The sequence below is a fragment of the Salmo salar genome, chromosome ssa15 (genome assembly GCF_905237065.1).
Source record: "Salmo salar chromosome ssa15, Ssal_v3.1, whole genome shotgun sequence".
NCBI lineage: Eukaryota > Metazoa > Chordata > Actinopteri > Salmoniformes > Salmonidae > Salmo > Salmo salar.
Window position 1 is genome coordinate 103220812 of NC_059456.1, and position 15591 is coordinate 103236402.

The 15591-nt window shown below is 43.4% G+C and overlaps 1 protein-coding gene across 1 annotated transcript; it reads left to right on the forward strand.

Annotated features, from left to right (window-relative positions):
• The first annotated feature begins 203 nt into the window (after nt 1–203).
• ca6 (carbonic anhydrase VI) lies at nt 204–14517 on the forward strand. The gene is made up of 11 exons (XM_014147477.2): nt 204–447; nt 1417–1596; nt 1987–2135; nt 4989–5084; nt 6478–6544; nt 9161–9318; nt 9756–9882; nt 11043–11126; nt 11215–11247; nt 12574–12779; nt 14094–14517. Exons 1-11 carry the CDS (start codon nt 363–365, stop codon nt 14505–14507), a joined length of 1599 nt encoding a protein of 532 aa, XP_014002952.1. The 5' UTR covers nt 204–362; the 3' UTR covers nt 14508–14517.
• Nucleotides 14518–15591: the final 1074 nt, after the last annotated feature.

Genomic DNA, 15591 nt, shown 5'->3' on the forward strand with positions numbered 1-15591 from the left:
AACAACTGGACAACGAGGGAGCGACAAACATTCAAAACTAAAAAAAAGTAGAGAGCATTTCATGACATTTCATTCTCCCAACCAAAAGTCTATGCCAATATTTGTATACAATGAGTCACAATTGGGGAAGTGTGCCGTTACCATTTCGTTTTGTAAAACATTTTGATAAAAGCTCAAGTAATCAATAGTCAACCAGAGGTTGGTGCTCTTGTGTAACACTGTGTTGAGGAAAGGGGAGCAGTAAGCCTGGGGCGTTGGTTTCACAGAAGTTTCAGTACCGCCTTTCAGTCGCAGTTGGAGAGAGAGCGGGAGAGAAGTGAGGGACGTGTGTGCGTGTGTGTATCAAGAGGATTTCCATTGAAATGGAGTGCTTCAGTCTTTTTGTTCATTTCATGTTGGTAAGCGTTGCCTCTGCTGGGATAGATGGAATACATTGGACATATACAGGTATGGATTCATTGATGACCTATTTCCTTTTCGTTATCCATTGTGTTTGTTTTTTTTGGACTCCAAAACCCCAGAAAAAAAACCCCCACAAAGTTTTGAACTCATTCTCAGATATTTCAATTCATTTTTCATGTCTTATTTGTAGAGATGATTAACTCTAGGATATTTTATGTCTGGGAAAAAAAAGGGATGAATAGAAATAGTTGTAGTTTAAGACATGATAAAACTGATGAAAGTTTGCAATGTGTGTGGTATATGGCCAATATACCACGGTTTAGGGCTGTCCTTAGGCAAGACGCAACGCGGAGTGCCTGAACACAGACCTTAGCCGTGGTATATTGGCCATATATCACAAACCCCCTAGGTGCCTTATTGCTATTATAAACTGGTTACCAACGTAATTAAAGCAGTAAAAATAAATGTTTTGTCAAACCCGTGGTATATGGTCTGATATACCACGGCTGTCAACCAATCAACATTCAGGGCTGGAACCACCCAGTTTATAATTGCTGTTTAAATCATGTAGATCTACCGCTCATGATGACAAACAGGTAGCATGACGATTAAATCCCCAGTGTAGACCGTAGACCTATATGATTACAGCTAGGAACGATATCATTTCTGTTCATTATCATAGTGTGTAATGTCTGAGCCCTTCAGACAGCCATTTGGTTCGTGACAGACGCACGGTTTACTGTAATACCTCTCTTACAAACCATCACTCAGACATTTGGCTTTAGAGGTTTTGTGGTTACATCAAGGTGCTGTGAAGGTAGAGGGAGAAACAGAGGAACTTTATACAGTAGTGTTCCGTCGGTTCCTTCTCTCCTCTGCGTGAACAAACTGGCCTCTGTCGGAATGTCTACTTGGAGGCTTGGGCAGCCAGTTTTAGACATTGGGCCAAGTTCACATTGTTGTATTGTTCATCGTCGTCGTTACCATCCATCCGTTCTGTTTCTCCTTCTCCAGAAGGGGCCCTGGACCAGGTGCACTGGGCGGAGGAGTATCCGGCGTGCGGCGGCCGGAGACAGTCCCCGATTGACATCCAGCGGCGGAGCGTGCGTCACAACCCCCACATGCTGCAGCTCGAGCTCACTGGATATGATGCTCAGAAGGGTAACTTCCTCATGAAAAACAATGGACACTCAGGTAAAAAGTAGTGTGGGAAGGTGTACCCCCACCCCCCACCCAAAAACAAAACGGAAATAATGAACAACAATTTTTTTTTTAAATGAATCCAACTTTATATTCCTGGTGAACTTTATAACAGTTTTAGCGTTTACTGTTTTGTTATAGTGAATGAACAATGAACATTCAATACTATTGAAACATATTTTTTCAACAATAACATCTTAAACATTGTATCTAAATTAGTTAGTATTGGTCCCTTTAGCCTAATCTCAATGGGACTAAGTTTCCTTGGATAAAAGCATCTGCATATATTTATAAATAAATGAGTTAATTAAATGGTATATATTTATTAATGAATGAATTAAATGGCATTGTAAATATTAAAATGTCTTCTTGTGTTGTGGGCAGTTGAAATCGTCCTCCCTCCCAGCATGGTGATTACCAAGGGTCTCCCTGGCGGCTACACGGCCGTCCAGATGCACCTCCACTGGGGCGGCTGGGACCTGGAGGAGAGCGGGGCAGAGCACACCCTGGATGGCATCAGATACATGGCAGAGGTGGGCTACAGATACAATACCCCCCCGAACCAACAAAAAAACTGTTTCTGAACGATTTAAAACAGCAGAACAAATAGAGGTGGGCTCGTGTTACAGATACATTACCCCCCCCCCAACAACAACAACAAAAAACTGTTTCTGAACGATTTAAAACAGCAGAACAAATAGAGGTGGGCTTGACTTGACCATAGTGGAACTAAGGCCTTAAAAGCAGCCTTTGTACCATCATGACACTCATTGCCACTCCTCGTCATGGCAACATCAAAAGGAGTTGACCTGATAGCACAAACAGTTCTGAGACCAGGCTACCTCTAACTCAACAGTGCATCTCCATTATAGCCATACAACAGTCACAAGTCTAGTATAGCAAATGTATTAATTTATTTGATATTGATGTTCAAGGTCATTGGCAGCTGGAAGCTGAATTGCTGTATAAATATTGTAGGCTGAACCGAAACAACACATCACTCTTTAGGTTTCTGAAAGATGTGAATACTACCTTTTATTATCCATAAAACAGTCCAGCAGTGCAAATATTCAATATATATATTTATATATGTATACAGTACCAGTCAAAAGTTTCTACACACCTGCTCATTCAAGGGCTTTTCTTTATTTTTTACTATTTTCTACATTGTACAATAATAGTGAAGACATCAAAACTTAGAAAAAGCACATATGGAATCATTTAGTAACAATTGTTTTTTTCAACAAATGAAAATATATTTAAGATTCTTCAAAGTAGCCACCCTTTTCCTCGATGACAGCTTTGCACACTCTTGGCATTCTCTCAACCAGCTGCATGAGGTAGTCAACTGGAATGCATTTCAATTAACAGGTGTGCCTTATTAAAAGTAAATTTGTGGAATTTATTTCCTTCTTAATGGGTTTGAGACAATCAGTTGTGTTGTGACAAGGAAGGGATGGTATACAGAAGATAGCCCTATTTGGTAAAAGACCAAGTCCATATTATGGCAAGAACAGCTCAAATAAGCAAAGAGAAATGACAGTCCATCATTATTTTAAGACATGAAGGTCAGTCAATTCAGAAGATTTCAAGAACATAGAAAGTTTCTTCAAGTGCAATCACAAAACCATCAAGTGCTATGATGAAACTGGCTCTCATGAGGACCGCCACAGGGTTACCTCTGCTGCAGAGGATACATTCATTAGTTAACTGCACATCAGATTGCAGCCCAAATAAATGCTTCACAGAGTTCAAGTAACAGACACATCTCAACATCAACTGTTCAGAGGAGACTGCGTGAATCAGGCCTTCATGGTCAAATTTCTGCAAAGAAACCACTACTAAAGGACACCAATAAGAAGAAGAGACTTGCTTGGGCCAAGAAACTCGAGCAATGGACATTAGACCGGTGGAAATCTGTGATGGAGTGCTGCATCAGATGACCTGGCCTCCACAATCACCCGACCTCAACCTAATTGAGATGGTTTGGGATGAGTTGGACCGCAGAGTGAAGGAAAAGCAGCCAACAAGTGCTCAACATATGTGGGAACTCCTTCAAGACTGTTGGAAAAACATTCCAGGTGAAGCTGGTTGAGAGAATGCCAAGAGTGTGAAAAGCTGTCATCAAGGCAAAGGGTGTCTACTTTGAAGAATCTAAAATATAAACTATATTTAGATTTGTTTAACACTTTTTTGGTTACTACATGATTCCATATGTTTTATTTAATCGTTTTGATGTCTTTACTATTATTCTACAACGTAGAAAATAGTAAAATAAAGAAAAACCCTTGAATGAGTAGGTGTGTGTCCCGCTCCATGGCCGGAGCCTTCCTCTGCGCCGATGCCCAGTCCAGGCACGGCGTTCAGCCCGGCGCCATGGCCGGATCCGGGGTCTGGGCGGGGGCTACGACCCGCACCGGAGCCGCCACCAACACTAGGCAGTCCTCTACCCTCCCCATTTGTTTTCAGGTTTTGCGGCCGGAGTCCACACCTTTGGGGGGGGGTACTGTCACGCCCTGACCATAGAGAGCCCTTGCTTCTCTATGGTGTTTAGGTCAGAGCGTGACTAGGGAGGTGTTCTAGTCATTGTATTTCTATGTTGGTGAGTTGTATGGTTCCCAATTAGAGGCAGCCTCTAATTGGGGATCATATTTAGGTAGCCTTTTTCCCACCTGTGTTTTGTGGGATATTGTTTTGTTTAGTGCATTGTGCGCTACGAACGGCACACTCTTTTTGGTCTTTGTTGTTTTGTTAAGTTTCACTTTGGAATAAATTATGTGAAACTATACGCACGCTGCACTTTGGTCCCGTCCTTTTGAAGATCGTGACAGTGTGTCCAAACTTTTGACTGGTACTGGATATATATATATATGCTAGTAATATATACTATAATATATACTCTGCTGGACATTTTGTATGGATGACTGTTGTATGGATTATTTACTTAATCCTCTTGGTTCCTGTACTAAAGATATCCTCTTGGTTCCTGGAGGAACATAGGTTATGTACTAAAGATATCCTCTTGGTTCCTGGAGGAACATAGGTTATGTACTAAAGATATCCTCTTGGTTCCTGGAGGAACATAGGTTATGTACTAAAGATATCCTCTTGGTTCCTGGAGGAACATAGGTTATGTACTAAAGATATCCTCTTGGTTCCTGGAGGAACATAGGTTATGTACTAAAGATATCCAACGTTGCTGATCTTGGGCTGCTTTCTCACCCTCTAGCAATGACAAGTGGATCTTCTTGAGTTGTAGATTGGATAAAGTTCAGATTAGTTTGAGTCGGATGTACATGTGGATGTTAACAAATAAAATGATTTCCAACCTGGTGTTTGACAACTGGAGCAACTTTCAACTTACATTTTTGTCCTCTGTGTTGCAGCTCCATGTTGTCCATTATAACTCTGATAAGTACAAGAGCTTTCAAGAGGCCAGCGACAAGCCTGACGGACTGGCAGTTCTAGCCTTCTTCTACGAGGTGAGATCTGAAGATAGGTTGTTCATCTTCTTGTTCGTATTTTACATTCTTCTTGTGGTATTCCAGTATATGAACTCGGAACAGATGACACATAGAACAGCTTTGTGGGTAACTGGCCCAGTGCCCCCTGGCCCGGTGCCCCCTGGCCCGGTGCCCCCTGTCATAACATTTGATAGTATAATAGTATTGGACATCCTGCCTGCGCGGTTAATGGGCCCATTGATTGGGCGATTGCGTGCTGTTTGGCCCGCTGAGGGAAAGTTGGCTTCTAGAGATGGGAACAAATGGCAGGCAATCAGCCAGCCAGTCAGTTAGTCATTCATTCAGCCAGCCAACCAGTCAGCCAGTCAGTCAAACCGTCAACCAGCCAGCCAGTCAGTTAGCCATTAATTCAGCCAGTCAGGCAGCCAACCAGCCAACCAGCCAGCCAGTCAGTCAGTTAGCCATTAATTTAGCCAACCAGTCAGCCAGTCAGTTAGCCATTAATTCAGCCAGTCAGGCAGCCAACCAGCCAACCAGTCAGCCAGTCAGTTAGCCATTAATTCAGCCAGTCAGGCAGCCAACCAGCCAACCAGCCAACCAGTCAGCCAGTCAGTTAGCCATTAATTCAGCCAGTCAGGCAGCCAACCAGCCAACCAGCCAGCCAGTCAGTCAAACCGTCAACCAGTCAGCCAGTCAGTTAGCCATTAATTCAGCCAGTCAGGCAGCCAACCAGTCAGCCAGTCAGTTAGCCATTAATTCAGCCAGTCAGGCAGCCAACCAGTCAGCCAGTCAGTTAGCCATTAATTCAGCCAGTCAGGCAGCCAACCAGTCAGCCAGTCAGTTCCAACACTTTGCTGTGGGTTAGAGGTCATCGCTTAGGCAACGCTGCCACAGGGCACAGGCATCCTTCCCAGCTAATGGACTGCAGCTGTGTAGCGGGTGTGTGTGTGTGTGTGTGTGTGCTGGTGTTCTATTGCCCTAGTAAAAGTAGTCTTGCTTACTGAGACAACGTTCTAGTCACACATACAGCTGGAGTTTTCTCCCACCCCCAGCTCTCCGTTCTACTATTTCTTATTTCTTTTCCTCTCTCCTCATTGTTGGGAAGGGCCCGTCAGTAAGCATTTCACTGTTAGTCTACACCTGTTGTTTACCAAGCATGTGACAAAAAGCATTTTATATAAAACCTTTAGCCAGTTAGTTTGATGGACATTTTTGAGAACACCTACTACCGGCGATTTCATCAACAACCTAACTCATTCTCTCGTTGTTGTCTAGTTTCAGTCAGGCCGGTATCTTTTTTTAACCAGTGTGGTTGTTTTGCCTCATTTTGGCAAGGAGACCATGTAGCCTAGGATTGCAGAATCCATCGCTTACCGGTTCGTAGGTTTGATTGTGGTTTTGTCCGTTATAGGACGGACATTTTGAGAACACCTACTACAGCGATTTCATCAGCAACCTGGGAAAAGTCAAGTACGCAGGTGATTTGGTTTTCTTTGGAATATTATTGAATGTATCTACGTTAATATCAGTATTACTGAATGTATCTACATTAACAACAATATTACTGAATGTATCTACATTAACAACAGTATTACTGAATGTATCTACATTAATATCAGTATTACTGAATGTATCTACATTAATATCAGTATTACTGAATGTATCTACATTAACAACAGTATTACTGAATGTATCTACATTAACAACAGTATTACTGAATGTATCTACATTAACAACAGTATTACTGAATGTATCTACATTAATATCAGTATTACTGAATGTATCTACATTAACAACAGTATTACTGAATGTATCTACATTAACAACAGTATTACTGAATGTATATACATTAACAACAGTATTACTGAATGTATCTACGTTAACAACAGTATTACTGAATGTATCTACATTAACAGCAGAATTACTGAATGTATCTACATTAACAACAGTATTACTGAATGTATCTACATTCATGTCAGTATTACTGAATGTATCTACATTAACAACAGTATTACTGAATGTATCTACATTAACCTCTATGGGCTAGGTGGGACGCTAGCGTGCCACCCGTGGTGCACTCCATCAACAGCAGGTGCATTTCAAGAGCGGCAAATTTGAATCCAAATAAATGTCAAAATTCAAATTTTTCAAACATACAACTATTTTACACCCTTTGAAAGATAAGCATCTCCTTAATCTAACCACGTTTTACGATTTCAAAAAGGTTTTACGGCGAAAGCATAAATTTAGAGTATGTTAGGACAGTACATTTACAAGAGTTGTGTGTAATGTTTTGTCAAGTCAAAGACAGGGTCACCAAAACCATAAAACCAGCTAAAATGATGCACTAACCTTTTACAATCTCCATCAGATGACACTCCTAGGACATTATGTTAGACAATGCATGCATTTTTAGTTCTATCAAGTTCATATTTATATCCAAAAACAGCGTTTTACTATGGCATTGATGTTGAGGAAATCGTTTCCCTCCAATAACCGGCAGTCAAGTCAGCGTCACAAATTAAATAATTAAAATTAGAAAACATTGGTAAAATATTATATTGTCATTTAAAGAATTATAGATTTACATCTCTTGAACGCAATCAACTTGCCAGATTAAAAAATAACCTTACTGGGAAATCACACTTTGCAATAATCTGAGCACTGCGCCCAGAACAATACGCGTTGCGATACAGACTAGACGTCATGTTGGGGAGATCTAAAATCGAAAATACTATGTAAATAATCCATTACCTTTGATTCTCTTCATCAGATGTCACTTCCAGGTATCACAGGTCCATAACGAATGTAGTTTTGTTCAAAAAAGCTCATCATTTATGTCCAAAAATCTCCGTCTTGTTAGCACATGATCTAAGCCAGCCGGACTTCTCGTCATGAACGAGGGGAAAAAATATATTTCCGTTCGTTCAAACATGTCAAACGTTGTATAGCATAAATCATTAGGGCCTTTTTAACCAGAACATGAATAATATTCAAGGTGGACGAATGCATACTCTTTTATAACGTATTGGAACGAGGGTACCCAACATGAACTCGCGCGCCAGGTGTCTAATGGGACATCATCGTTCCATGGCTCTTGTTCGGTCAGATCTCCCTCCAGAAGACTCAAAACACTTTGTAAAGGCTGGTGACATCTAGTGGAAGCAATAGGAAGTGCCAAAATATTCCTCAGCCCCTGTGTTTTTCAATGGGATAGGTTTAAAGGTAATACAACACATCAGGTATCCACTTCCTGTCAGAAAATGTCTCAGGGTTTTGCCTGCCAAATGAGTTCTGTTATACTCACAGACACCATTCAAACAGTTTTAGAAACTTTAGAGTGTTTTCTATCCATATATAATAAGTATATGCATATTCTAGTTACTGGGTAGGATTAGTAACCAGATTAAATCGGGTACATTTTTTTTATCCAGACGTGCAAATGCTGCCCCCTAGCCCTAACAGGTTAACAACAGTATTACTGAATGTATCTACATTAACAACAGTATTACTGAATGTATCTACATTAACAACAGTATTACTGAATGTATCTACATTAACAACAGTATTACTGAATGTATCTACATTAACAACAGTATTACTGAATGTATCTACATTAACAACAGTATTACTGAATGTATCTACATTAATATCAGTATTACTGAATGTATCTACATTAACAACAGTATTACTGAATGTATCTACATTAACAACAGTATTACTGAATGTATCTACATTAACAACAGTATTACTGAATGTATCTACATTAACAACAGTATTACTGAATGTATCTACGTTAACAACAGTATTACTGAATGTATCTACATTAACAACAGTATTACTGAATGTATCTACATTAACAACAGTATTACTGAATGTATCTACATTAACAACAGTATTACTGAATGTATCTACATTAACAACAGTATTACTGAATGTATCTACATTCATATCAGTATTACTGAATGTATCTACATTAACAACAGTATTACTGAATGTATCTACATTAACAACAGTATTACTGAATGTATCTACATTAACAACAGTATTACTGATGTTCAGTTTCTGTTTTCACCTGTTGGGATGTTGTACAGGCCAGTCCATGAACATATCCACCCTCAACGTGCGTTCCATGCTACCTGAGAACCTGAACCATTTCTTCAGGTACCAAGGCTCTCTCACCACCCCTCCCTGTTACGAGAGCATCCTGTGGACAGTGTTTGACACGCCCATCACCCTCTCTCACAACCAGGTAACCCTGCTATCTCTCTCTCTCAAACCGTCTGATTTGTAAAATTAACTTCTCAATTCTCCACATCAATTTTCTTTGAAATTTAACTCAACTTTTTTTGTTGTTGAAATTTGTACCTATAGCCGTGAATGAAAAGGAGATCAAACAGCCCTGTGATTTATTGATTACTTGATTGTTTAGTTCATTGATTGCTCTCCCTGATGTCTCACAAAACTGCTGATGTGTAAATTAAACCTTTACATTTTTCAACAATGGACGTGAACTCTTACACTCTGCTCCTAGCCTCCCTAAAAAGCAGATGAAACAGCCCTGTGAAAGATTTACTGATTCATCCATTTATTCATTCATCCTTTTATTGATTCATTATTGAATTAATTGATTCATTATTGAATTAATTGATTCATACACTCTCTTTTCTATCCTCTCCCCCAATCCAGATCAGAAAGTTGGAAAGTACTCTGATGGACATGGACAATAAGACTTTGTGGAATGATTACCGCATGGCCCAACCGCTCAACGATCGCGTGGTCGAGTCCTCCTTCCTGCCTCGCCTGGGGAAAGGCAGTACGTAGCTAGAACCTACTCTTAGGGAATTAAAAAGATAAACTAAACGGGAAAATATTATTATATATCTATGTAGATATAGGTCCTGCTGTATATGATAGGGAATGGATCAATTAGTTGTCCTAATATGGCTGTAGCCTCCGTTTGAAAAGGTAGCACTGTATCTACAGATGTAGGATCTTAATTTGAGCCAGTTTTCTACAACAGGAAAATTATCCTGCAGCAACAGGATACGTGAATTATTATGTGGATTATAATTAATGAACATTTTTATAGAGGTTGATAAAAAAAATTGTTAGGGAAAACCTTGTCTGAAATTTCAAATTGGAAATTACAAACTTTAGAAGTCTTTTATAAACTTAAATACGCTACAAGTTTGAAAATTCTCAGCAACAAAAGAGTGATCAAATTAAGATCCTACATCTGTATACAGGCCCGTGTGTGTGTGTGTGTGTGTGTGTGTGTGTGTGTGTGTGTGTGTGTGTGTGTGTGTGTGTGTGTGTGTGTGTGTGTGTGTGTGTGTGTGTGTGTGTGTGTGTGTGAGAGTGTGTGAGAGTGTGTGAGTGTGTGAGAGTGTGTGAGTGGATGGATGGATGGATGGATGGATGGATGGATGGTCTTGTGTTGCCAGACTGTAATTTTGCCTTCGCCCTTCTTACTATCTTTCTGTTTTCCCGAGTAACCCTTGGGACATGAAAAGACTGAGATCAATGTTAAGGAATGGATCAACTTAACAGGCAAATAGACACAGATAGATATATCTCATATTGATGCTCAACATATGTCTTTAATATAGTGGATTTCTAAGATGATGCTTATCTCACAGTATGTTTTCAGATGATTTATGATGCTCAACATATGTAACCCATCTGAGAGGAATCAGCCTCAAGGCCTTTCCCTGACCATGTTCCCTTCCTCTTTCTCGGCATATCTGTCTCTCCCCCCTCTCGCTTCCCCTCTCTCTCTCTCTTTCTTTCTCTCCCTCTCTCTCTCTTTCTTCCCCTCTCTCTCTCTTTCTCTCCCTCTCTCTCTCTATCTTCCCCTCTCTCTCTCTTTCTTTCACTCCCTCTATCTTTCTCTCTCTCTCTTTCTTTCCCTCTCTCTCTCTTTCTCTCCCTCTCTCTCTTTCTTTCTCTCTCACTCTCTCTTTCTCCACTCAGCGTTCTGTCGCCAAGATGAAATCGAATCAAAGCTTCTGAAGATCGAGGGTCTGATTACTTCTCTTGGAAAACACATACATTCAAGTGAGATATCTATAATATTGACATTTAAAAGTATAACAATGAGTGAAGGTTTAGGTGAACTGACTCTGTGTTTTTGTTAATAATGTAGGTGCAATTGGGGATGCAAGGCCTTCCAAACAAGGTGAGTACTGTAGTTAGGTATGGAGTACACCGTACGCTACGAGGCTGCTCTTATATATTACATACAATAACAACCAACGTCTTATCACAATGTTATTACAATCAGGGGTTGGAACCAAAATTATTTTCCAATCGTTTTGTTCTGAACAGAAACAGTATTTTTATAGTTTCATTCCACTGTTCCGACCAGCAAAATAAAGTTCTGAACTGGTTCAAACCCAAAAAAAGTACTGGTTTATTGCGTTCCTTTCTGTTCCTTTTTTTTTTTACCTGTTAAATCAACAGTATTTTACATTTAGCTTATTAAACTACTTCACCAATCCGTGACAGAACAGCTATTTCCATGTTGAAATATTATGGGATTCATTTTCTCTATCGTTTTTGATGGTAGGCCTAAATTATGATCAAATAGCCACGGTAGCCATCTTGACCACTGTCTGAAACTGTAACTTAAAGCGGGTACAGCCTCAGTGTTCACAGGAAACGCACGCTGGAAGTTGCACATCATTATCACAACATTACAAGTTTGCGCTCAGCAGACCTGAAATTTGCTCAGTTACACTAGTTACAATAGTAGTTACACTATTAGTTACAATAGTAGTCACAATAGTAGTTAGAACATAACTACAGGTATATGTATTGAATGGTGTAACATTTTACATGAAGTTGCTCTTTTACGATTGTCACGGCTATCGTAGAGAGGGGACAGCGTGGTTGTAGTTCCACATTTTATTAAATCCGTGAAACTTTGCAATACGTAAATAACTGACATGACAAAACAACAAACCGTGACGCAGAGAGAAACAAACACTACTCAAAATATAATAACCCACAAAACCCAGGAGGAAAACCCCCATACTTAAATATGATCTCCAATTAGAGACAACGAGGACCAGCTGCCTCCAATTGGAGATCAACCCCAAAAAACAACAACAGAGAAATAGAAAACTTGAACTAAACATAGAAATAGAAAAACCACCCCCTGTCACGCCCTGACCTACTCTACTATAGAAAATGACATCTTACTAGGGTCAGGATGTGACAATGATCTATTTAGAGTACTTCTATTTACACTATTTCTATTTGGAGTACTTCGCTTTAGAGTACTTCTATTTACACTTTCTATTTAGAGTACTTATATTTACACTTTCTATTTAGAGTACTTATATTTACACTTTCTATTTAGAGTACTTCTATTTACACTTTCTATTTGGAGTACTTCTATTTAGAGTACTTCTATTTAGAGAATTGTTGTGTGATGCAGAAGATATGTAACATTCCTTCTTCTGTATCAGATGTTAACCCTATAATTCCTGTCCCAAAATAGAGCCCAGAGTGATGTCTCCCCTGGTGCTCCACTTCCCAGAGAGGAACACAGAGAGTTATGCCCGGGCCCACCTGGCTCACTCCATGGACCTGCACTCCTTCACCGCCTGCATGCACCTGAGGACGCGCCCTGGAGAGATACACACTGTCCTGTCATACTCCAGCCAGGGAAACGACAACGAACTGATGATCACCATGGGATATGAGGTGGGTGGGGAGGAGGGAGGGAGGGAAGGAGGGAGTCAGGGAGGGAGGGAGTCAGGGAGGGAGGGAGTCAGGGAGGGAGTCAGGGAGGGAGGCGAGGGGAGGGAGGGAGTCAGGGAGGGAGGGAGTCATGGAGGGAGGCGAGGGGAGGGAGGGAGTCATGGAGGGAGTCAGGGGAGGGAGTCATGGAGGGAGGCGAGGGGAGGGAGGGAGTCAGGGAGGGAGTCAAGGAGGGAGGGGAGTCAGGGAGGGAGTCATGGAGGGAGGCGAGGGGAGGGAGGGAGTCAGGGAGGGAGGGAGTCAGGGAGGGAGTCATGGAGGGTGGGGAGGAGGGGGGAGGGAAGGAGGGAGTCAGGGAGGGAGGGAGTCAGGGAGGGAGGGAGTCAGGGAGGGAGTCAGGGAGGGAGGCGAGGGGAGGGAGGGAGTCAGGGAGGGAGGGAGTCATGGAGGGAGGCGAGGGGAGGGAGGGAGTCATGGAGGGAGTCAGGGGAGGGAGTCATGGAGGGAGGCGAGGGGAGGGAGGGAGGGAGTCAAGGAGGGAGGGGAGTCAGGGAGGGAGTCATGGAGGGAGGCGAGGGGAGGGAGGGAGTCAGGGAGGGAGGGAGTCAGGGAGGGAGTCATGGAGGGAGGCGAGGGGAGGGAGGGAGTCAGGGAGGGAGGGAGTCAGGGAGGGAGGCGAGGGGAGGGAGGGAGTCAGGGAGGGAGGCGAGGGGAGGGAGGGAGTCAGGGAGGGAGGCGAGGGGAGGGAGGGAGGGAGTCAGGGAGGGAGGCGAGGGGAGGGAGGGAGGGAGTCAGGGAGGGAGGCGAGGGAGGGAGTCATGGAGGGAGGCGAGGGGAGGGGAGGGAGTCATGGAGGGAGGCGAGGGGAGGGAGGGAGTCAGGGAGGGAGGGGAGTCATGGAGGGAAGGAGGGAGGGGAGGGAGGGAGTCAGGGAGGGAGGGAGTCATGGAGGGAAGGAGGGAGGGGAGGGAGGGAGTCAGGGAGGAGGGAGTCATGGAGGGAGGAATCAGGGAGGGAGGGGAGTCATGGAGGGAGTCATGGAGGGAGGGGAGTCAGGGAGGGAGGGGAGTCATGGAGGGAGTCAGGGAGGGAGGGAGTCATGGAGGGAGTCAGTGTGAGAGGGGAGGGAGTCAGGGAGGGAGGGGGAGTCATGGAGGGAGGGGAGTCAGGGAGGGAGGGGAGTCAGGGAGGGAGGGGAGTCAGGGAGGGAGTCATGGAGGGAGTCATGGAGGGAGGGGAGTCGGGGAGGGGGGGTCTGGGCGAGGGATGGAAAAGTCATCAACAGTCTTATTTCTATTTTTCATGTGATCCATCGAGGTGGGTCTGTGGATCGGCAACGAGTTTGTCAACCTGCCCCACAACTTCCACTCCCGTGACTGGGTCAACTACTGCGTCACCTGGTCGTCCCACTCCGGGGGGGTTGAGCTGTGGATCAACGGGCTGGTGGGGGAGGAGCAGTACCTCCGGAGGGGATACACAGTCAGCCCAGCAGGGGTCTTCATCCTGGGGAAGGACCAGGACGGCTTCCTGGGGATCTCTGACATGGACGCCTTCGTGGGTCAGATGACAGATGTCAACTTGTGGGACTACGTTTTGAGCTCGTCTGAGATCCAGGAACAGATGTCCTGTGAGAACACCACCTCTCCCAGGGGGAACGTGCTCAGCTGGGGGGTCACTCCAATGAGTCTCTATGGGGGAGTGCAGCTGGAGACAGACTACAGGTGTCACTGATGGGAGGGGTGGGGGGGTGCAGCTGGAGACAGACTACAGGTGTCACTGAGGGGAGGGGTGGGGGGGTGCAGCTGGAGACAGACTACAGGTGTCACTGAGGGGAGGGTGGGGGGGGTGCAGCTGGAGACAGACTACAGGTGTCACTGATGGGAGGGGTGGGGGGGGCAGCTGGAGACAGACTACAGGTGTCATGAGGGAGGGGTGGGGGGGGTGCAGCTGGAGACAGACTACAGGTGTCACTGAGGGGAGGGTGGGGGGGTGCAGCTGGAGACAGACTACAGGTGTCACTGAGGGGAGGGGTGGGGGGGTGCAGCTGGAGACAGACTACAGGTGTCACTGATGGGAGGGGTGGGTGGGGGGGGCAGGGGGGTGGGGGGGGGGTGCAGCTGGAGACAGACTACAGGTGTCCCTGAGGTGAGCGAACAGCTGAAGCACAGGGAAGCCTGGGTGGTATTCAGTAGGACACAAGGTAACAAAACGTTTTGCAACGGCAATATAATTTTAAAAAAATCTGTTCTTATTGGACAAGTTCAGGAAGTGCAGTACCATCGTGTTCCATGCCGTTTCAAAACGTTTTGTCTCTACTGAACATGACCCTGTTCTCACAGAGCAGAGGATTCCCACTAGCAACACAATGTAGTGCTGTTCGGTCTGTCATTATGTCCAGTCAATATATCAAATATATCCTTTACTGCTGATGACTATTGGGTATGAAGGATAACTCATCTGGTTTGAGAAATGGGTATCAGGTTTAGTAATGACAATGTTTATTGTATAAGTGAAGTAAAACACAGAATATCTCTGAACGTTTGTGTGGGCTCAGAGCATCAGCCATCTATCGAATTCATATCTTTTTATCCTCAATAAAGTTCTATATTAAAGCATCTTGTATGTTTATTTCATCAACTATAACAGCCATGTATCGTTAGACAGGCTACAGAACCAGTGAACTATAAAACAGACAGTCATCAAGACAGACATCGCCATAGAAAGAACATTTAAAAAAATATTTCAAAAAACATTATTTAAAAGCCCAGTACAGTGAAACTTCTGTTTTTCTTTCTGTGTTCTGTATCATATTGTA